This window comes from Aspergillus welwitschiae, assembly GCF_003344945.1.
Source record: "Aspergillus welwitschiae strain CBS 139.54b unplaced genomic scaffold BDQ94scaffold_65, whole genome shotgun sequence".
NCBI lineage: Eukaryota > Fungi > Ascomycota > Eurotiomycetes > Eurotiales > Aspergillaceae > Aspergillus > Aspergillus welwitschiae.
The window spans coordinates 63,724-80,969 of record NW_020798759.1 but is presented as its reverse complement, the minus strand read 5'-3'; the positions used below and the strand labels follow the sequence as shown (position 1 = coordinate 80,969).

Sequence of the window (17,246 nt, the reverse complement as noted above, 5' to 3'; positions counted from 1 at the left end):
CACTCCCGGAGTATGTACCTTGCGGGTTATCCAAACAAAACCCACGGAATGGCTTTCATGAGCACGCCTGCCAGTGATCTTCATGTTGGCAAGCTTTCTCTGCTCGAGGCCACATTCCCCTATCCACACAATATGTAGTCGTATCGCTTACCACGTGTGGGCGAGTGCAGGAATTTTTCCAGTGGCGTCGGAGACTAGTTCGAATGTCTCGGACTCCGATACCTGACCTGCAGTCTGACTGCTTATGATCCATCTGCTGTGGATATCATAGTGGCGGCGGCTTTCTGGTTTGGTTCACGCGATCGCCAAAGACTGTCGGTGAAATTGTGACCAATTACATCCCGGATTGAACTTATCCGAAGATGTGCAATGTTCTACACACTAAGTACTCTGTGCACAGTACAAGAGTTTCGCCGGCGCTTGATAAAGCCTCCCAGGATACACGCTCTATTTACAGTAACAGTCGGTCGGTTCCTGGCCCGCCACACATCAGCCAGGTGTGATAAAACATCCAACCCGAATCCATGGCCGGCATGGCCGGCATGGCTGTCAAGGGATCTAGGCTACTGGTCCAGATTGTGACAAAGGCTTGGATGCAACCGGGCGTCGCTCTTCCCGGTATCGCTAGATAAATTAAGAAAACGAAAAAGCCAAATAAGATGATGTGCTTCGTATTGCTTGGGCCCTACTGAACCCTGCATCGAGTGGGTATTCTGATCAAGGGTCCAGTCCAGTCCCCTTCGCCATAATAATGCCAGCCATGGTCCCAATATCGAACTATTGGCATCTGTCTGCTCCATGTGGCCTCTCATTCGTCTTCCTAGTGGACGACTCCTTCCCCGAAGGCTCCCAATTACAAATCCGACCATGGGTTGTTGAGCGCTAGTCTGTGCAGTCCGGGCTCTTTCCTTATTCTACCCAAGTAATCGTCTTGGTTTGCAGCCACTCGTCGTAACCGGAGGTTCCTCCGAAGCGACCGTATCCGCTGCTCTTCCAGCCGCCATGGGGAAGAACAGGCTCGTCGTGCACGGTCAATGAATTGATATGTACAGCTCTATTCATAGTCGCAAAGGGGTCAGCAGATGGCACTTTCGGATCAGACGGAGAGCGATCTCGACCCACGGAAACTCACCCTGCTTCAATCTGCTTGGCAACCCTGAGGCCACGGAACAGGTTCCCCGTAAATACTGCCGAAGTGAGGCCGTACTCCGTGTCATTGGCCAGTGTCACAGCGTCTTCCTCACTATCAACGACAATGAGGGATACAGTCGGGCCAAACGACTCCGTGGAGTACATGTCCATGTTCTTGGCGACATCGCCAACGACCACAGGCCGCATGCTGCTGTTGTTCAAGTCAATGGCCGCGGTGTCACCATAGACAAGGTTGGCGCCTTTGGCGAGCGCATCCTCTACCAGCTCCTTGTTCTTCTTGACTGCAGCAGGGGCAACGAGGACCAATGCCGGTCCGTGCTTGCCAAATACTTTCTCCACCGCCTCCGCCATCATCTGCTTGAACCTATCTGCAATAGACCGCTGTACTATAACGCGTTCCGTCGACATGCAGATTTGTCCGGACTACGTTCGAATCAGCAGGCAATTTCAGGCTAAACTGTCCAACGTCAAAGCTCTTACATGCATAAAGGATCCCAGTGCACAGCACATGGCGGCCTTGTCCAGATTGGCATCGTCCAAGACAATGGCCGAAGCTTTGCCTCCCAGTTCGAGGAGTACCGGCTTCGTATATTTGCCGGCAGTGGCCGCGACGATTGAGCCCACCGTGGTGCTACCGGTGAAGTTGATCTTGCGCACAGCCGGGTGAGCAATGAGGGCGTTCGTGACCGCCGCTGCGTCCGAGGGACGGTGGTAAAGGACATTCAGACATCCCGCAGGAAGACCAGCTTCACGATAGATATCTCCAATTGCCCAGAAACATTTGGGGGCAAGCTCTGATCCCTTCAAAATCGTCGTATTACCCGCGGCAAGGGGTAGAGCGACTGCACGGGTTCCGAGGATGTAGGGAGCATTCCTACCGAGGTGATAAATATTAGCGACCATGAGACTGACGCGCAGCTAATGCCTTATGGGAATGGGGATAGGTAAATGTACCAAGGCGCGATTCCCAATACTACGCCATATGGCTGCTTGATAACCATTGCGCACTCGCCATCTTCCGAGACGGAGGGTACTGTGCCCTCGATAGACGGGATTCGCGCTGCGAAATCCTTCAAGAACCCGACTCCCAGCATGAATGTTTTCTCCACAAACATACGTCCCGCACCTGTCTCCTCCATCTGATACCGAATCAATTCTTCTTTCCGGGAGAGCATAATATCCGCGGCTCTAATGAGGATATCCCTACGATCGTACGGCTTGGTCTTGCTCCATCCGGGGAAGGCGGCCTTTGCGGCCGCGACAGCACGGTTGGCATCGTCGACTGTTGCTCCGGCGCAACGGTCAATCACTTCACCCGTCGAGGGGCTCGTAACGTCGAATATCGTCTCGGTCACAGAAGACTCGTTGTTGATCAGGAGCGGGATAACCGCGGTATTTCCGTTGGGGTTTTTGGCGATCATGGCTGAGGATTACTTGGATCTAGAAGTGTTTGGTCTATGTGGCATTAGATTTTAGAAGAATAAAAAGAAAGAGAGAGAGAGAGAGAGGGGCGTGAGGAAGGGTGAAAGAGGTGTGAGATGAACAGATAGATAGAAAAACTGGAGTGACAGAAGATGAGAGGGTATGAAGTTCTGTTGAGCCAACAAGCCAGGGCAAAAAAATGAGGGGGAAGGGTCAAACCGACGGGGTGAAAGACTAACAAATGGCGCGATAATGGAAAGCGCGAGACCCCAATAATCTAGTCAGTCGCAGACACTGGTCTTGCTTGCATCTGCAGCCACCGAAGTGAGGGGGCAATTTCGGGACTTTTCCCGACGTGATGGAGCCGAAAGATTGTCTGTGATATTGCCCTTCCGGCGCATGGTCTGGATGGCCCTCATCTGTGACTACGGAAGCTTCTGCATCTCTGCATACTAATTGGCAGGCGGATGTGCGCGTCTGTTGAGAAATGTCATCATGACTCGGTTGCTGAGTGGGGGAGACTTCCCGATGGCACATTGAGTGGATAGTCCCCCTGGAGCATCTCCCAGGGTTGACGCTGCGACTCAAGACTTCAGGACCAGTGACTCGACCATGCGTGCGGAATTCCTCCTTTTTCCTGCACTTCCCCCCCACCCGGAGATAAGGTTGACGGTTGTAACGTTTAGCCCCCTTGTCAGCGCCGCCTCGGCTGTCACCCTCACTAGTAGGACTTGCCGCAGGACTCCCCACCGAACTGGGATGCTACTTCAAACAATGCTGACTGAGAGTTTCATGTCCTCTCACTCACTGGAAGATCGCGATAGGATACCGCAGGTCCATCTTCTTTTTTCCCTTGCTGCGAATGTTGGAGACACCAGATCATTTGTCCCAAAGGAGCATGTGGGCCTTACTTTTAACGAATCCAATGATCGTCAGTTTTTAGCCCCCCTAGCGCAGCTGCCGCAACAAGAACAACAGAAGGTTGCCTGCTTATTGGTAGACACGGCTCGTGGCCTCCACTCCCGGCAGATGCCTCAACTCGGGGTCGGTTGGGATCCAAACCAAAGTGACGCGATGGAGTACTTGGGAGCCAAGTTGCTGACAAAAAGAGAGTCGGGGACCTCTGTGCGCAGTCCCAAGGGGACTCATAACATTCTCCATAGACTGCCGAGGTAGGAAGGGAGCGTCCATTATCTTCTGGCTGATATATACTTTGTTGGTCCCGTTATAGACACCCCAAGAGGTAAGGAGAGGCATAGCCTCGACTCCGAGTATGGACGTGCAGCGGATAGATCTGTCCGAGAACTGCAGGAGAAGTGATGTCACAATATCTAAATCTGGATATCTTTAATTACTGTATTGCCTGTGCGAACCCCAACACCGTCCATGCATGCTCCAAGATACAAACAACTTCTTTGGAAACCACAAAAACCAGGAAACAAACAAGATACCCGGAACACATATGCCTGACGCCCGCTATGCTCTTGAAAACCTGTATACCATCCGTGACGTTCTATTACTATCCAGACCACCGACTGGCTCAGTTAGACCCGGCCCAAATCTTGGTTTCCGACGCGGGCTTTGCCATGTCTGCAAAGGGGCATGCCGGGGTGGAAGTAGGGACCGTGCCACTGTGAATGCTTGAGCGGTCATCCTCACTCGAGCTTGCGGAGGTGCTGCTGTTGTCACCCAGGATCTTCTTGTCGCCCAGGTACCCTTCTTTATCGTCAACCATAATCTCCGACATCTCATCGGCATACTCTTCGCCATCCCTGATTCTCCACTTGGCGAAGAGGTCGTTCTGGATCCAGATGATCTTGCTGATGGCACGAACCAGGGCGGTCTTGCGAGGGAGCGATAGGTGAGGATGTGACATGAGGGCTTCGGTGAAGATATCTTGAATGAATCCGAGACAAGCGCCGATATGGATGTATTCGATGTTGAGCGAGTACAGACGTTCCTGGGCAGTGTGCATCATTCTATAACCGTTAGTATCACGTGATACCTTGGATACACTGACCAGCAAAGAGATCGGAAGACATACCCAACTTTGTTCAAGTACCGCCAGAATTCCATCTGAGAAGGGTCGGAACACAGCTTAATCAAGTACCAACGCAAAAACATCTTGCGACGTTGGATCTGGGGGCTTTCTTCAGTGAAGAACTCCTCGACGGGGGTATCGTCGGCGGTATCTCTCGTGTGGAAGGCACGAGCGGTGATGTCGGACTCGAGAAGTTTCTTATAAACGATGTTGACCACGGCAGGGATCAGGGCCTTGATATACTTGGAGCCTGCCACCAATGCCTCAACGTCACCTACGCTCATGCGGTTAGTTGATGATTGAAGTCAACGAGGTTGCAAGTGGACGAACTTGAATTGAAGTCCAGGAAGTCTCGCAGGTAAGTGATGCGCGCCTCTAGACGGGTGTACAGGGCTTTACGGTCGACATGCTTCATTGGTCGATTGGGCTCAAGAGTGAATTCCATGTTGGGAGCCTTGGCCTTGGGGGAGGGGTGTATGAGTGGATATTCGATGAACAGGTAAAGATAAAAGATGTCTCGGTTAGATCGAGAGGGGCGGTTGATATCTTTTCACGAACCCCTGGGGTCAAATCGAAGCTTGGAAGGTCGAAGATGGAAAAATGGGAGAACTGGGATTTTGTGGGAGGCATGGAGACATCATGCGATTATATAGGGTTGGCTAAGATGCATGGCCACTGGGAATGAATATCAAATGGGACACCCAACGCATGGCTGTTAGTCAAGCAAGTCCGACATCCGACCCTCCTCCACGCGGGAAGGGGGGGAATGAGGGGACCCATCATGACGGTGGGCACAAGGGAAAAAAAGCAAGACAACGGGGTTTCAAGCTAGGAGAGGAAAGAGACCCAAGTTGCAACATCAGCCCAGACAGCGCGCAACGGCCACGGAGGATCCCGAACCTTGGCGATATTATTCCCGGCCTTCGGTATCTGGTGTCTTTTTCGAGGAGTCTTGGTGGTCTGATGCGGCCTTTAAACCGACTTAGTCCAGCTGATGCTGATGGATTTTCTTAATCTTTTTTTGTTTAATTTTCATTTTCTTCCCCTAACGCTCTTACACAGTATCTATGAGATCTTACAATCTTATGCTCTAATTCTTTGATTACAGCCTGCTGGTTTGGACGGGAGGAAAAAAAAAAATACAAAAAAAAGCCATTCATCCGGAGGGATCGGGCCAGACTCTCCATGAAAGCCTGGAGCCGTGGGGCAGTTCAACGCAGCTGATTGACAGCCTATAGATTTTCTAACCACGACACCAAGGAGAAACAAAAAAAAGAAAAGAAAGAAAAAAAAAAAAAGAAAGAAAAAAAGCAAAAATGACAGAAGATTTGTGATGAGCAAGAGGGTCGTCTAAATCAAGGCTCCAGAAAATTGACTTTGGAGAGGAGATGCTACTAGTACAAAGGGAGCTGCCAAATGACACGCTCGCCGAAAGGTCGATGGCACAACCCATTGAGGGTCCGCTAATTGATGGACAACTAATCGGAATGGCTGCAAATAATCTCGATGCTTCCCTGTAAGGGCGCTTAGGCGGGAAGGAAGCAGGGGTGGAAGGGGCAACGCCTCAGAATATCGGGGATAATCCCATTTCATCAGTCGTCATCTGGGCTCCAAACCTTCTGCGCCGGGCTGGAAACGAGTCGGAGCCGATGCGCGACCGAGCCTAAACATGGACCGCGGTGGTTTTTCTCATCTTCACTACTGACTGACTACGGGGTACTTTCATCCTCGCTCGTGACTCCTGTCCCTGCTCTTCTCAATGGAAAATCTAGATGGGCAGGCCTGTGGTCGACCGATGCATCAACTTGATTAACCAGAACTCACTTTCTCTCCTTGCGACCAAAGTCGGATATATTGCCCCGTATATTAATAATGTGAGGTATCTTTCTCTCTCTGAGTCTCCATCGCCAAATTTGAAGTGTCGAGGATGTGATCTGTCGGGACGGGTGACTAAGCTCGTATCCGATTGGCTGTGCTGCAGGTGATCGCGTCAAACCGGATTCTCCCTAGAACATCAGGCCATAGAGACATATTCATCCAAACTCAACTGAGGTCTTCCGTGGATCACACGACTTTCGGACTGACTTTCCGTTGTCCCTCCTCACTACACTGCCATGGCTGCTTCACACAGCATGCTATCATAATCGTCATTGTCAGATGAAAGTCTGAGCCCTCACATCATCACTGAATACTTTCGCTTGCCCGGCAGTTGAGAAGATCGTACGGAGTAGTCAATCTTACAACCTCCTCCGGTCTTAGTCTATCTACCTCGCCATCATCTGGCCTGAGACGCTCCACTGCTGGCTATGATGTCAACCTAACTAATCACTAGTTCAGCGTGCGTATGGCTCTATTTCTGCTCCAACGCCGTAATAGTGTCTGCCCAGGCAGTATCCTCTTCCTTTCCTGTGGAGTCGTAATGCTAATGAAATGGTGCCCCATAGTAGCCGTCCGCTTTGGCAAACCATCTTGGGCAACCAAATATGATGTTCCAGCTCCACAGATTACAAGCTTCCCGGATGGTCTTTTCCTTGCAGACCGTGGGTAGTCATATTACTCACGTCCTTTCAGTTGAATACAATTTCCGTGAATGGCTACAAGGCCGTGGGCAGTATACGAGAGAGGAGGTTCCCGTGTGTTCGAGGCAAGCCTCGCAGACTTCCGGTCCGCTGCCGTCCAGTGCCGTTGAAACGAATGGGTCGGTCCACCCGCAAATGGGTACCTGCTACACAATGCGATACGCTGGTTATACCCGGCAAATAAATTCCACTGACGGGTATTCTTTCCCCTTGCAAGTGGAATGGCTAATTTGGAGTAAATCCCATCACGTCTGCGCCGACTCGGCCGGACAAAAAGGCCTGATGTCCGAATATGGTTATCTGACCCCTAGCTCACTAGTCGCTACGCATCAGTACATTGTGAGTTGGTTGCTTCCGAGATGCGGGCGGCCGCCAAGAAGAATGTGGTAGTCCCTACCGTTAACTGTCCATCTTAAGTAAGATCCATGGTCTCTATTCGCTGATCAACAACAGTTCCGTTCGCTAGATCTTAACTGAGATCTCAATAAAGAACGTCGCACTCTTTTCCATTTGCCTTCCATTGGGGGTCCTCCCCCAATCACTTCTTGCTCTGCCATCCCAGTTCACCTACTGTCCTTGGTCCTGACTAGGTAAAACGTTTGTAGGTGAGATCACGGGTCTGATCTACAGGCACAGATTACAGGAGCATCGGTACCGAAGAATTGTGTCGCTACATGCGTGCGCACTGACAGGTCTGTCACCGCTCTTTCTTTTGTTGATACTCGTGATTACAGATAACAACGCCGCTGTCGCCACGATCGGCCTGTCTGAAACCACCGTCAGACACTTGCTATTGTCTTGATGGTCCTACTTCGACCCCGACTAATAGCAGGAGCGGAGTAGAAGTCGTACGTAGATGTGCTACTCTTGAGTTTTCCGGTGCGTAGTTCCGAGTTCCGAGAAACCCGGATATTAAATTTTAGTAATGGCAGATATAATAGTCGAGGCTTAAGGGGGGCAACAGTAAACAGACACAGCATCTATCTAAATCGAGAGCAGAAAGGTGGGTAAACCGGGACATGAAGCTTGCACCCACAAGTTCGTGAGGTCCTACCACAGCCTACTCATCCATATGGCCCTTGTGCTTGACCTTGGCTTAGGATCCTCATCCACCGTCTAGTTCCGGAGAGCCAGTAACGCGCATCTGAATAGGGGGATAGCAGCGTCCGCCCAGCCAAGTTTGCCACAAAGAAGGCCACTAGGCGGGATGGCGGCGATGCAGACCGGATCTCTGAGCCGACTTAGCGTCGGCAGTTGGGTTGTTCATCGTCACTATGCTCAGGGGCAGGACATTTCCCAGACGTGGTGGCTCTCTAGCCCTCCGTTCTCTTCCGTATAATTAGCAGCATGGCTTTCTCCATAAGTGGCTCGGCCTGGTCCCCAGCCGCATACGTCAACCGGGCAATTCTCCGCATTAGTATCCGCCTCCTAGCTTCGAAGAAGGAAGCCGCTTTTAGTTTTTGATCCGAGCCCAATGAAGTTGATTTGAACTGATGATTCGTCCAGGGGGCCTGTTAAACAGGCTTCTAGATGAATTGGGACTGGATTCCACTGTTTCGCTAGTGAGCATCAGGTTGTGAGGGGGCCTCCGTTCCCCTGAAATATAATAACAATCCCCGTACTATTGATTCTATTGGTCGTAGAGTATACTGTATGAGAGACGATGGAGAAACCACCCCTAATCATTCGGGTGTTCGTCCACTTCATGCAACTATTGACCGTTTGAATCCACTGTGGCTGAAGGTATGGAGTTCGGAGGGAATAACTAACTGAGAGAAAGCTGTTAGTCATTAATTGCTGTTGCCTGACGCGAACTCCTGGGGCGTGCCTGGGAAGGAGGTTGAAGTAAGTTCCTTGGCAGGGTGGTTGAGCCGGTCACTCGTTTAGACTCCTGATCTGGTACCATGGACCAATTGGGGACATTTATGCGTCGCAATGATGCAGACGCAAATTGTTTCTCGCGGGGAGCAAAAGTTCCAGCTTGGATGGGGGCCACGTGATGGTGTCACCGGATCCGTAGTCTTTACTAAGTTGCTCTTGGATTTTTAACCTTTGCTTCCCTCATTCCTTTCCCTTCGATACTTTCCTCGTCTTGGCTCGGCGCTATTTTCTGGTTGTTGCCGTCCGGTTCTGTATCCTCGTCCTTTGGATGCTCGCCGGATCGAGCATCGCACAATGACTTGCCGCATTGTTCACGCGGAGATGTTACCCACCCCCACAATAGTACGCAACAATTGGCATCGAACCACTCCATACGGATGAAAAGGACGGTGGTTGCTCATGGCGATGATACCCCGGGTCATGCGCACTGCATAGCAGTTGCATTGACCCCTGGCTACATGTAAGGCTACTGCAGTTATGAGCTGGGTTATTGGTGAAAATGTTACACCGCGGCAGAGTGTATACCTTGCCTCCCCTGGCCTACAGTGGCTGCAAATGCCCAAAACGATGCTGATGCCGCATCTGTGCCTTGAGAACGAGCCTTGGCCGGACCGTTCCTTCCTCAACGAGCTGAAATGATCTGGTAGACTCCCTCCTCCAAACCATAGATGGGCGAGCACCTAGCAATCTTGACTGCGAGTGTCCGGCTCACTCTTATATCACCAGTGCTCATTTTCTCTCCCCCCTTTCCACTGTTTATATTCTTTAAATCTATTGCCCTGTCAGAGTGACTTCACTTTGCCTAAGCCCACGTATCCTGTATTTTTCATGCAGCCGGCCTGAATCAATATCCAGCACATCAATAAGTCTTGATTCAGAGCCAGGTCTAGACAGCTTTCTGTTGTCATTGCGGTGCTGTAACATCGTCGACGACACAGGAAAACAGAGGCAATCTGTTCTCCACATTTTCTATAGTGGATCATTCTCCCCCAACCTTATCTACTATCCTTACGGGCACCGCTTTGTCGTGCGTCTGTTTTCGGTGGGTCCCAGTTCACGATCAAGTGCGGAGGTCGAGGTTGACTTGGAGATCGGCATCTGCAAACAGACCAGTTGATATTAAGATTCTGTAGATCAGTTAGCGATCCAGATCTGGGAGACGGCTTGTCGTTTGCTTGCGGTCAATTGACAGCCAGCGTGTTCAGCCTCCGTTTACTTAAACCAGGCGCATTCCATTCTATCCGGTCCTGGCTTCCCATAGACGGCATTGTTCTATCCCAGCCTTCTGATATATTTCGCTGAATACTCTACGGAACCGTATCTTCAATATGTTTGTGGAAAGCGCAAAGAAGGCGCTTTTGGCGTTGTCTCTTTTGGCTGCTAGTGCACAAGCTGTGCCACGAGTGTAAGTTGTGCCGGATACATCAAGTCTTCCCCTTCTGTTCATAGTCATTGGCTTACTGTTGAGTATAGCCGCCGGCAAGGCGCCTCGAGCTCCTTTGATTACAAGAGCCAGATAGTCCGAGGTGTCAATCTGGGTGGCTGGCTGGTGACCGAGCCTTGGATTACACCTTCACTCTATGACAGTACTGGAGGTGGTGCGGTAGATGAATGGACACTGTGTCAGATATTGGGCAAAGATGAAGCCCAGGCTAAATTGTCGTCTCACTGGAGCTCGTTCGTCACGCAAAGTGACTTTGACCGTATGGCTCAGGCAGGACCGAATCATGTCCGCATTCCTATTGGATACTGGGCCGTTGCTCCCATTGATGGTGAGCCGTATGTCAGCGGTCAGATCGACTATCTCGACCAGGCGGTCACCTGGGCTAGAGCTGCTGGCCTCAAAGTTCTTGTTGATCTGCACGGTGGTAAGTTATGTGATTTCTCGTGCATCTCATCTTTGGGTCTTCTGACAAAAACATAGCACCGGGCTCTCAAAACGGATTTGACAATAGTGGACATCGAGGTCCCATCCAGTGGCAGCAAGGGGACACAGTCAACCAAACTATGACCGCATTCGATGCTCTTGCAAGGCGCTACGCTCAGTCCGATACCGTCACGGCGATCGAGGCCGTCAACGAACCCAACATCCCCGGTGGCGTAAACGAGGATGGCCTCAAGAACTACTACTACGGTGCTTTGGCCGATGTCCAGCGTCTCAACCCCTCTACTGCTTTGTTCATGTCGGACGGCTTTCAGCCTGTGGAGTCCTGGAACGGGTTCATGCAAGGTAGCAATGTTGTCATGGATACGCATCACTATCAAGTCTTTGACACCGGCTTGCTTTCCATGAGCATCGATGACCATGTCAAAACGGCGTGTTCTCTCGCCACACAACACACAATGCAATCAGACAAGCCTGTCGTCGTGGGTGAGTGGACCGGTGCTCTAACCGATTGTGCCAAGTATCTCAACGGCATTGGTAATGCCGCTCGCTACGATGGCACATACATGTCCACCACCAAGTATGGTGACTGCACCGGCAAGAGTACTGGTTCTGTGGCTGACTTCTCAGCTGATGAGAAAGCGAATACCCGTCGCTACATTGAGGCTCAGTTGGAGGCTTACGAGATGAAGAGTGGATGGCTCTTCTGGACTTGGAAGACCGAGGGTGCCCCGGGATGGGACATGCAAGACCTTCTCGCTAACCAACTCTTTCCTACCTCCCCTACTGATAGACAATACCCTCATCAGTGCTCTTGAAAGACTAATTTGGCGATTGAGCGTTTGGATATTACTCCCCAAGATATCCTTTGTCATTCTTTCATATGCGTCATGATTCATAGTTGGGGCTTATCCCCTCTCGTGCTGATGTTTGTTGAGACCTGCACTGCTTATCCCTTTCTTCCTTGCTCTTCCTCTACACTACTTAAACAAACAAGATCAGTCTCGCATGGTAATTTCATTTCTCAGCTCTAAAGTCAGAGCTACTATCTATGCAAGGGGTATTCAACTATGTAAGTATGCTATCCCATAAAGATGCAAGTTATTGTCCAGTAGACGATATGACACGGGCGAACACAAACACACATATCAAATCACCTCTCTCTTCGTATCCTCCCTTCTTACCACACATAACCTCAACCTAATTCACTCCTCCCTTTTCAGATCTACAACAACCCCAAAGCCCCAAACGAAGCAACCACCTCCCGATCAACATTAAGCAACCACTCCTCCTGGAACCTCTGCTCGCCGCCACATCCCACAATCAACGAATGAAGCCTTTCACGGATAAAGTCCCTAATGTTGACCTTATGCAGCACATCCGACTCATCCCATTCCCGTCGCCGCACATTCTCCGGCGGCTCATGCTCATCGGCCGCTCCCGTCTGGGCATTATTCCAGTAGATCAGATAGTCGCTGCCTCCGCGGGGATCGTCGGGATTAGCCCCACTGCCATCTGTGCCTTCGGCAAGTTCAGTGACGATGTCAGTCCACATGGTGAGATAGGACTGAAGGTTATTGAGAAGATAAGGCGGGGGCTGAGAGTCCGGTCCATTGAGGGTGAGAAGTTGGGTGAGGGCCAGGGCGTGGAGTTTCTTCTGGGTGGAGCTGCCGATGTTGTCGTAGTGGAGGAACCATTCTGTGAGGAGCCATGAGAGGACGGTTTCTTCGGGGCTGTTGGTGGCGGCGGAGACGGCGGACGTGAAGATCTTGGGGTAGGCGAGAGCGAGACGCGCCAGGACGGAGAAGTAGTCTGTTTCGACGACGCCGTAGACGGAGGTTTGTTTGCGGTTCGGGCCGGTGGTTTGGCTTGCTTCGTGGGCGGAGTGGAGGCCTTCGAGAAGGGCCGGGAGGAAGGAGCTGTCGAGGAGGGAGCGTGTGATTATGCTGTAGGTGGTTTCGCTGCCGTTGTCGACGGTGTTGGCGCCGCGGAGGAGTAGTTCTACGAGGCGGGGGACGACGCCGAGGCGTTGCTTGGTGGTGAGTTTGAGGAGGGTTTCGAAGGAGACGAGGAGGGGGAAGCGGATGCGGTCGCTGAGGATTTCTTGCGGGGCGAGCAGGATGTAGGATTCGGCGATTTGGAGGGCCTGTGGGACGCTGTCGGTGGCGGCTTCGAAGATGGGGAAGAGCGCGGGGATGAGAGAGAGGATTTCGGGGGAGGCCGGGGCGGGCGTTTGCATTAGGATGGCAGACCAGAGGTCGAGGGCTTCGTCGAGAAGGTAGATGAGAGTTTCCTTGGGGGTGTGGTTAGATGGGTTGGGTGGGTTTGTTGAGGAATGAGGGTATGCTTACAGAGCCTGGTTCCACGGAGTTCTGGATGAGAGGCAGGATCAGGGAGTGGTATCTGACGGATTCCTGCTTGAGGGAGTGGATCAGGGACGAAAGCAGCGTTAGGATAGCTTGCTTCATCAGGTGCTCCTCGCCGGAACTCTCCCATAGCGGGGGAAGAAGGGACAGGATTTGGTCGGAGAAGGGTGCGATCTATTCTGTTGTTAGAGGTAGGGACTAGGTTGGGTGAGGATGACACATACGTGGTCTTCCATCTTTACAACTGCCATACGGACCGTGTCAAGAAGCCCCATCTTGGTCTCCGAAAGTTCGACTTCTTGGACGAGGGACATTAGGTCTTGCAGGATGGCCGGTGCATACGGCAGGAACTCAGTAGGGGAGAACTCGAAGGGGTCGAGCACGTTCTTGAGCTGCCGTCCGGCGGTAATGCGGACCACCAGGTCGTTTAACGGATCTTGCTTGCTGAGGAGGTGCTGGAAGATCTGGTAGATGGCGTTCCTGTTGAGCTCACTGGATTTTACCGGGACCCACTGGCCCAAGACGATGGCTATTCTTCTCCGGAGGACATTGTATCCCTGTTCCTGGATCTGGACTTCAGGCACAAGCGTTGTCTCAAGGAACTTGTTGAAGTCCAAGTGTTGTTCCAGACTGGCTGCAGACAGGCCAATGGCAGCGTACAGGGAATCCTTCAACAGGACGTCGCGGTTATCAGGGCCTATCGAGATCGTTAGTGAGGTTATTTCGACACGGCTCGATGTTGGATGCTTACTTGCGAAGTTGTAGAAGACCGTCAGAAGACGCGGGATGAGCAACTCCTTGAAGTGAATGACGAGGTCAAGGAAGAGCTTCTCGGAGCACGACCGGATGGAGAATTCCCAGGCCTCGGCAATATCCTCCTCCTTCCTCTCCCACTCCTCAGGATCCTCCTCCCATTCCTGAAAGTCATTCTTCCTAAATCGGAAGAATTGGGTGACGAGAAGCTCCATGACATTAACGACGAAGTCATGGGTGAACAGTTGGGCTTTGATGAGTTCCACAGACTGTTTCTTCTCCTCCTTGTCTTGCGGAGTTTGGTACTTGAATGTCTGTGCCGGGTTAAAGGCCATCTTGGAACAAGCCCTGATTAGAAGGAGAGCCCTGAGGCCGGTCTTCTCCATCAAGGACTTTCCCTCCGGCTCACCGTCCCCGCCCAATTGACTGTAATTCTCTCCCAACTTGACTACTAAGGTCCAGTAGGACTGGACGAGCGGTATACTGTCCGGGAGCAACGCGAAAGATGCCGGGCGATCCTTGGCCATTTCCACGTGAAGCTTGGAAAGTTGCAACAGGTGCTTCTCAACTGCCCTATGGATTTGCTCTGACATTGTAGCGGGGCCATTGATAAATCCCAGGAATCTACTGAAGTGGGAATGGGTCAGAACCCAGAAGTCACGGACATCCTTATCGCGGTTTGGGTGTTCATATCCGGCGATAACAAGACGCCGGATGACCTTAAGAGACACTAGGCTTTGTTCGATCACATCTAGCAACGTTGCCTCATCAAAGCCCCCTTGCTCCAGGAAAGAAGCCCAACTGTTCACCTTGTCCACGTATATGCTCCCCAGCAGATGGAAGATTTCTGGAGAGACGGATTGTAGGTTCGCGCGGGTTCTTTGCAGCCGAGCCGTTGAAAGCTCTTTGATAATCTGTAGGAGGATGATAAGGGTCCGGGGCAATTGCAACGGGTTTGCGCCAGGCTGGGTAGAAGAGCGGAGGAGAGCAATGAGGGAGGTGATCCCATCCGGCCTAGACACCGTCAGTACGTACAATACAAGCCAAATCCCAGCGCGTCAGCACTCACCAGTCCTGAGGGAATTCATAGCGCATGATCTTAGCAATCATCAACGCATTGTGAAGAGCCAGAAGAGGAGCCGGCTCGACGACACCCGCCTGTAAGGCCCTAGTCTTTATCCGTTCCTTTTCTTCCTTCTTAATGGCACTTGAGGAGGTCAGTTTTTGGTTGCACAATGTGTCGATCCGAGGTGGGGGGTTGAGGCGCGCATACTTTGTCGCAGTCTTTCGCCAGTACTTGTCGATACCGTTCTTCAACTGGATGATGGAGAGGTATCGAACTTCAGGGGGAACAGAATGGTCCAGGAATACATCCTGGATGGTGTTAGTATCAAGGGGTAGAAACATATGAGCACAATTTGGATCAAGGCTAAGGAAAATACCTGAAGCGATGAATAGTAACCCTCCTGCTTCTCCCAATTCTGGAGTTGCTGGGTGCCCGATTGCACCTGTTGCTGAATTGAGCTAGCTGCAAGAACCAGCGCATTAAGGACATTCTGCGGGGTCAGGGGGTTGGCCTCCCCAGCCAACTCGACGATTGGGGCCATTGTATGGGACGTATAATGGTCGGCAGCTGGAAGCTGTCAAGGAGGGAGGGATGTATCTACTACTACAAAGTAGTAGTTCAGAAGGTAATTGGATCCAAACCGAAGAACGGCCAGGACTGGGCCTCTGACTACTCAACAGGTAGGTAGAACAGAGAAGTGGGCTAGGTGCCTCGAGTATTGACTGTCAACACGAAATCGGATTCTTTGATGGGAAAGGAAGCAAAGCAACAATGAAGGCCAAGGCAAGCTTCGCCGCCAGTCATCGGGCTTCACGGATTCTCTCTTTCGGGTTTCCCCGCCGAGGAGGGACCATCCGGGTCATGGTTGTTCCTTTCCGAAAAACCCTAGGGCCGGACCCTGACGGCTAGTCCCGATCAGACAATGACTACTTAGGGCTGGATCTGAGAGGAGAGCCTGAGGCTTGATGTAAGAGAGGTGATGATATCATATCCCAACTGGCCACTTCTTTGGGTTGGGTGTCGAGACCAGGTTCCAGCAGAGAGAAATGGGTTCGACTGGAGACTAATTCACTTCTCGTTACATATCTATGATGTAGGATGATGCAATACTCACAGTGTCCCTGACGACGAAGACATTCAAGATGGCACATATATAGTTCGGCCTCTTTGTTGCTACTTAGTCTGTAGCATTCACCATTAAGGAAACTTTATCAAATCTCTTGTTGAACACTCAGAAACAAACTCTACCACCACTATGAGCGACTACGACAAGGTTCGCATCGCTTACGATGCCGAAAAGGATCTCAACTCCTATCAAGCCAAGCAGGGCCTTGGTCCCAAGAGCGATTCCAGTATGTCTCTCGTCTAAAGATCACACACGCCACCTTTTGCGACAACCATATACTGAACAATCACAGCCCTTGAGTCTGGAGTGAACGAGATGGTGGACAGGAAGTTCGAGACAGGCATTCGTACTGGCAGAGAAGCAGGCGCTTCCGGCAGCGACCGCAAGCCCATCCCAGAAGAGGAGGGAGGCATTCGTGATGATCGCGGCCGGTGAGTCTTTCATCATCCACACAAATCATCCATCAAACTATGGTTTGTACTAATCGAATTTCCCTTTCCAGACTCGCAAAGGCTGGACAATTCACGGGCCCTGGTGGTCCTGAGGACAAGGTGAAGCTGGAGTCCGAGCGTCGCCCTGGCGATCAAGATACTTTGGGTATCCAAGATTTGAAGCGTGAGGGACTGGCTCCATAAACACGCTATGTATAATATAATGAAACTTTTGATGAGAGATAAAAAGCAACTTTGATTGCCTTGTTTAGCCTTGATTTTGCAGATATGCAATAGTATTTTTGACCGAGTTGGTCGGGAATGGCGTTTCGTACCAGGAAGCAAAGAAAGGCTAACCAGTAAATTGTATGCCACCACTACAACAGTAGAGCTTGACTGCTATGTATACAGACGCATTAGAATAGTCCATGTGAATTTCCTTGAGACACAGGTTGCTCTCTTCCATGCTATACGTGTATGTGACCTGTTTTTGGGCCCTATACACGTCAACAGCCAAGCTAAGTTGGTTATCGTTAGCATTGGA

General features: G+C 51.3%; 7 protein-coding genes across 7 annotated transcripts; 3 read left to right on the top strand and 4 right to left on the bottom strand.

Annotated features, from left to right (window-relative positions):
• Positions 1–581: 581 nt before the first annotated feature.
• Positions 582–2,879, bottom strand: BDQ94DRAFT_118879 (aldehyde dehydrogenase). The gene is made up of 4 exons (XM_026763728.1): positions 2,107–2,879; positions 1,633–2,026; positions 1,133–1,575; positions 582–1,054 (listed from the first exon to the last, which is right to left on the bottom strand). Exons 1-4 carry the CDS (start codon positions 2,571–2,573, stop codon positions 910–912), a joined length of 1,449 nt encoding a protein of 482 aa, XP_026620259.1. The 5' UTR covers positions 2,574–2,879; the 3' UTR covers positions 582–909.
• Positions 2,880–3,932, top strand: BDQ94DRAFT_118878 (uncharacterized protein). Its single transcript, XM_026763727.1, has one exon. The coding sequence runs from the start codon at positions 3,187–3,189 to the stop codon at positions 3,748–3,750; it is 564 nt and encodes a 187-aa protein (XP_026620258.1). The 5' UTR covers positions 2,880–3,186; the 3' UTR covers positions 3,751–3,932.
• On the bottom strand, positions 3,933–5,178 carry BDQ94DRAFT_118877 (protoglobin family protein). The gene is made up of 3 exons (XM_026763726.1): positions 4,946–5,178; positions 4,619–4,889; positions 3,933–4,553 (listed from the first exon to the last, which is right to left on the bottom strand). The coding sequence occupies exons 1-3, from the start codon at positions 5,058–5,060 to the stop codon at positions 4,115–4,117; spliced, it is 825 nt and encodes a 274-aa protein (XP_026620257.1). The 5' UTR covers positions 5,061–5,178; the 3' UTR covers positions 3,933–4,114.
• A 3,799-nt stretch (positions 5,179–8,977) lies between these two features.
• On the bottom strand, positions 8,978–9,448 carry BDQ94DRAFT_163822 (uncharacterized protein; the record flags this gene model as incomplete). Its single annotated transcript, XM_026769822.1, has 3 exons — positions 8,978–9,022; positions 9,084–9,220; positions 9,277–9,448. 3 exons carry the CDS (start codon positions 9,446–9,448, stop codon positions 8,978–8,980), a joined length of 354 nt encoding a protein of 117 aa, XP_026620256.1.
• Positions 9,449–10,241: 793 nt separating this feature from the next.
• Positions 10,242–11,982, top strand: exg1 (glucan 1,3-beta-glucosidase). Its single transcript, XM_026774800.1, has 3 exons — positions 10,242–10,480; positions 10,549–10,943; positions 11,000–11,982. Exons 1-3 carry the CDS (start codon positions 10,404–10,406, stop codon positions 11,776–11,778), a joined length of 1,251 nt encoding a protein of 416 aa, XP_026620255.1. The 5' UTR covers positions 10,242–10,403; the 3' UTR covers positions 11,779–11,982.
• A 203-nt stretch (positions 11,983–12,185) lies between these two features.
• BDQ94DRAFT_185129 (putative importin 11) lies at positions 12,186–15,882 on the bottom strand (the record flags this gene model as incomplete). Its single annotated transcript, XM_026774799.1, has 7 exons — positions 15,522–15,882; positions 15,353–15,453; positions 15,149–15,286; positions 14,078–15,093; positions 13,551–14,023; positions 13,312–13,500; positions 12,186–13,253 (listed from the first exon to the last, which is right to left on the bottom strand). Exons 1-7 carry the CDS (start codon positions 15,684–15,686, stop codon positions 12,186–12,188), a joined length of 3,150 nt encoding a protein of 1,049 aa, XP_026620254.1. The 5' UTR covers positions 15,687–15,882.
• Positions 15,883–16,147: 265 nt separating this feature from the next.
• Positions 16,148–16,976, top strand: BDQ94DRAFT_154346 (uncharacterized protein). Its single transcript, XM_026768284.1, has 3 exons — positions 16,148–16,497; positions 16,564–16,702; positions 16,774–16,976. The coding sequence occupies exons 1-3, from the start codon at positions 16,401–16,403 to the stop codon at positions 16,904–16,906; spliced, it is 369 nt and encodes a 122-aa protein (XP_026620253.1). The 5' UTR covers positions 16,148–16,400; the 3' UTR covers positions 16,907–16,976.
• Positions 16,977–17,246: the final 270 nt, after the last annotated feature.

What these genes read in the sequence shown, in the direction of transcription:
- BDQ94DRAFT_118879 (XM_026763728.1), bottom strand. Translation starts at nt 2,573, where the DNA reads ATGATCGCCAAAAACCCCAACGGAAATACCGCGGTTATCCCGCTCCTG. An exon ending in GTATTGGGAATCGCGCCTTG is followed by an intron (nt 2,027 to 2,106) that starts GTACATTTACCT and finishes TCACCTCGGTAG; the next exon opens with GAATGCTCCCTACATCCTCG. An exon ending in CACTGGGATCCTTTATGCAT is followed by an intron (nt 1,576 to 1,632) that starts GTAAGAGCTTTG and finishes ATTCGAACGTAG; the next exon opens with TCCGGACAAATCTGCATGTC.
- BDQ94DRAFT_118878 (XM_026763727.1), top strand. Translation starts at nt 3,187, where the DNA reads ATGCGTGCGGAATTCCTCCTTTTTCCTGCACTTCCCCCCCACCCGGAG.
- BDQ94DRAFT_118877 (XM_026763726.1), bottom strand. Translation starts at nt 5,060, where the DNA reads ATGGAATTCACTCTTGAGCCCAATCGACCAATGAAGCATGTCGACCGT. An exon ending in CTTCCTGGACTTCAATTCAA is followed by an intron (nt 4,890 to 4,945) that starts GTTCGTCCACTT and finishes GCATGAGCGTAG; the next exon opens with GTGACGTTGAGGCATTGGTG. An exon ending in CGGTACTTGAACAAAGTTGG is followed by an intron (nt 4,554 to 4,618) that starts GTATGTCTTCCG and finishes TAACGGTTATAG; the next exon opens with AATGATGCACACTGCCCAGG.
- exg1 (XM_026774800.1), top strand. Translation starts at nt 10,404, where the DNA reads ATGTTTGTGGAAAGCGCAAAGAAGGCGCTTTTGGCGTTGTCTCTTTTG. An exon ending in GCACAAGCTGTGCCACGAGT is followed by an intron (nt 10,481 to 10,548) that starts GTAAGTTGTGCC and finishes TGTTGAGTATAG; the next exon opens with CCGCCGGCAAGGCGCCTCGA. An exon ending in TCTTGTTGATCTGCACGGTG is followed by an intron (nt 10,944 to 10,999) that starts GTAAGTTATGTG and finishes ACAAAAACATAG; the next exon opens with CACCGGGCTCTCAAAACGGA.
- BDQ94DRAFT_154346 (XM_026768284.1), top strand. Translation starts at nt 16,401, where the DNA reads ATGAGCGACTACGACAAGGTTCGCATCGCTTACGATGCCGAAAAGGAT. An exon ending in TGGTCCCAAGAGCGATTCCA is followed by an intron (nt 16,498 to 16,563) that starts GTATGTCTCTCG and finishes GAACAATCACAG; the next exon opens with CCCTTGAGTCTGGAGTGAAC. An exon ending in ATTCGTGATGATCGCGGCCG is followed by an intron (nt 16,703 to 16,773) that starts GTGAGTCTTTCA and finishes TTCCCTTTCCAG; the next exon opens with ACTCGCAAAGGCTGGACAAT.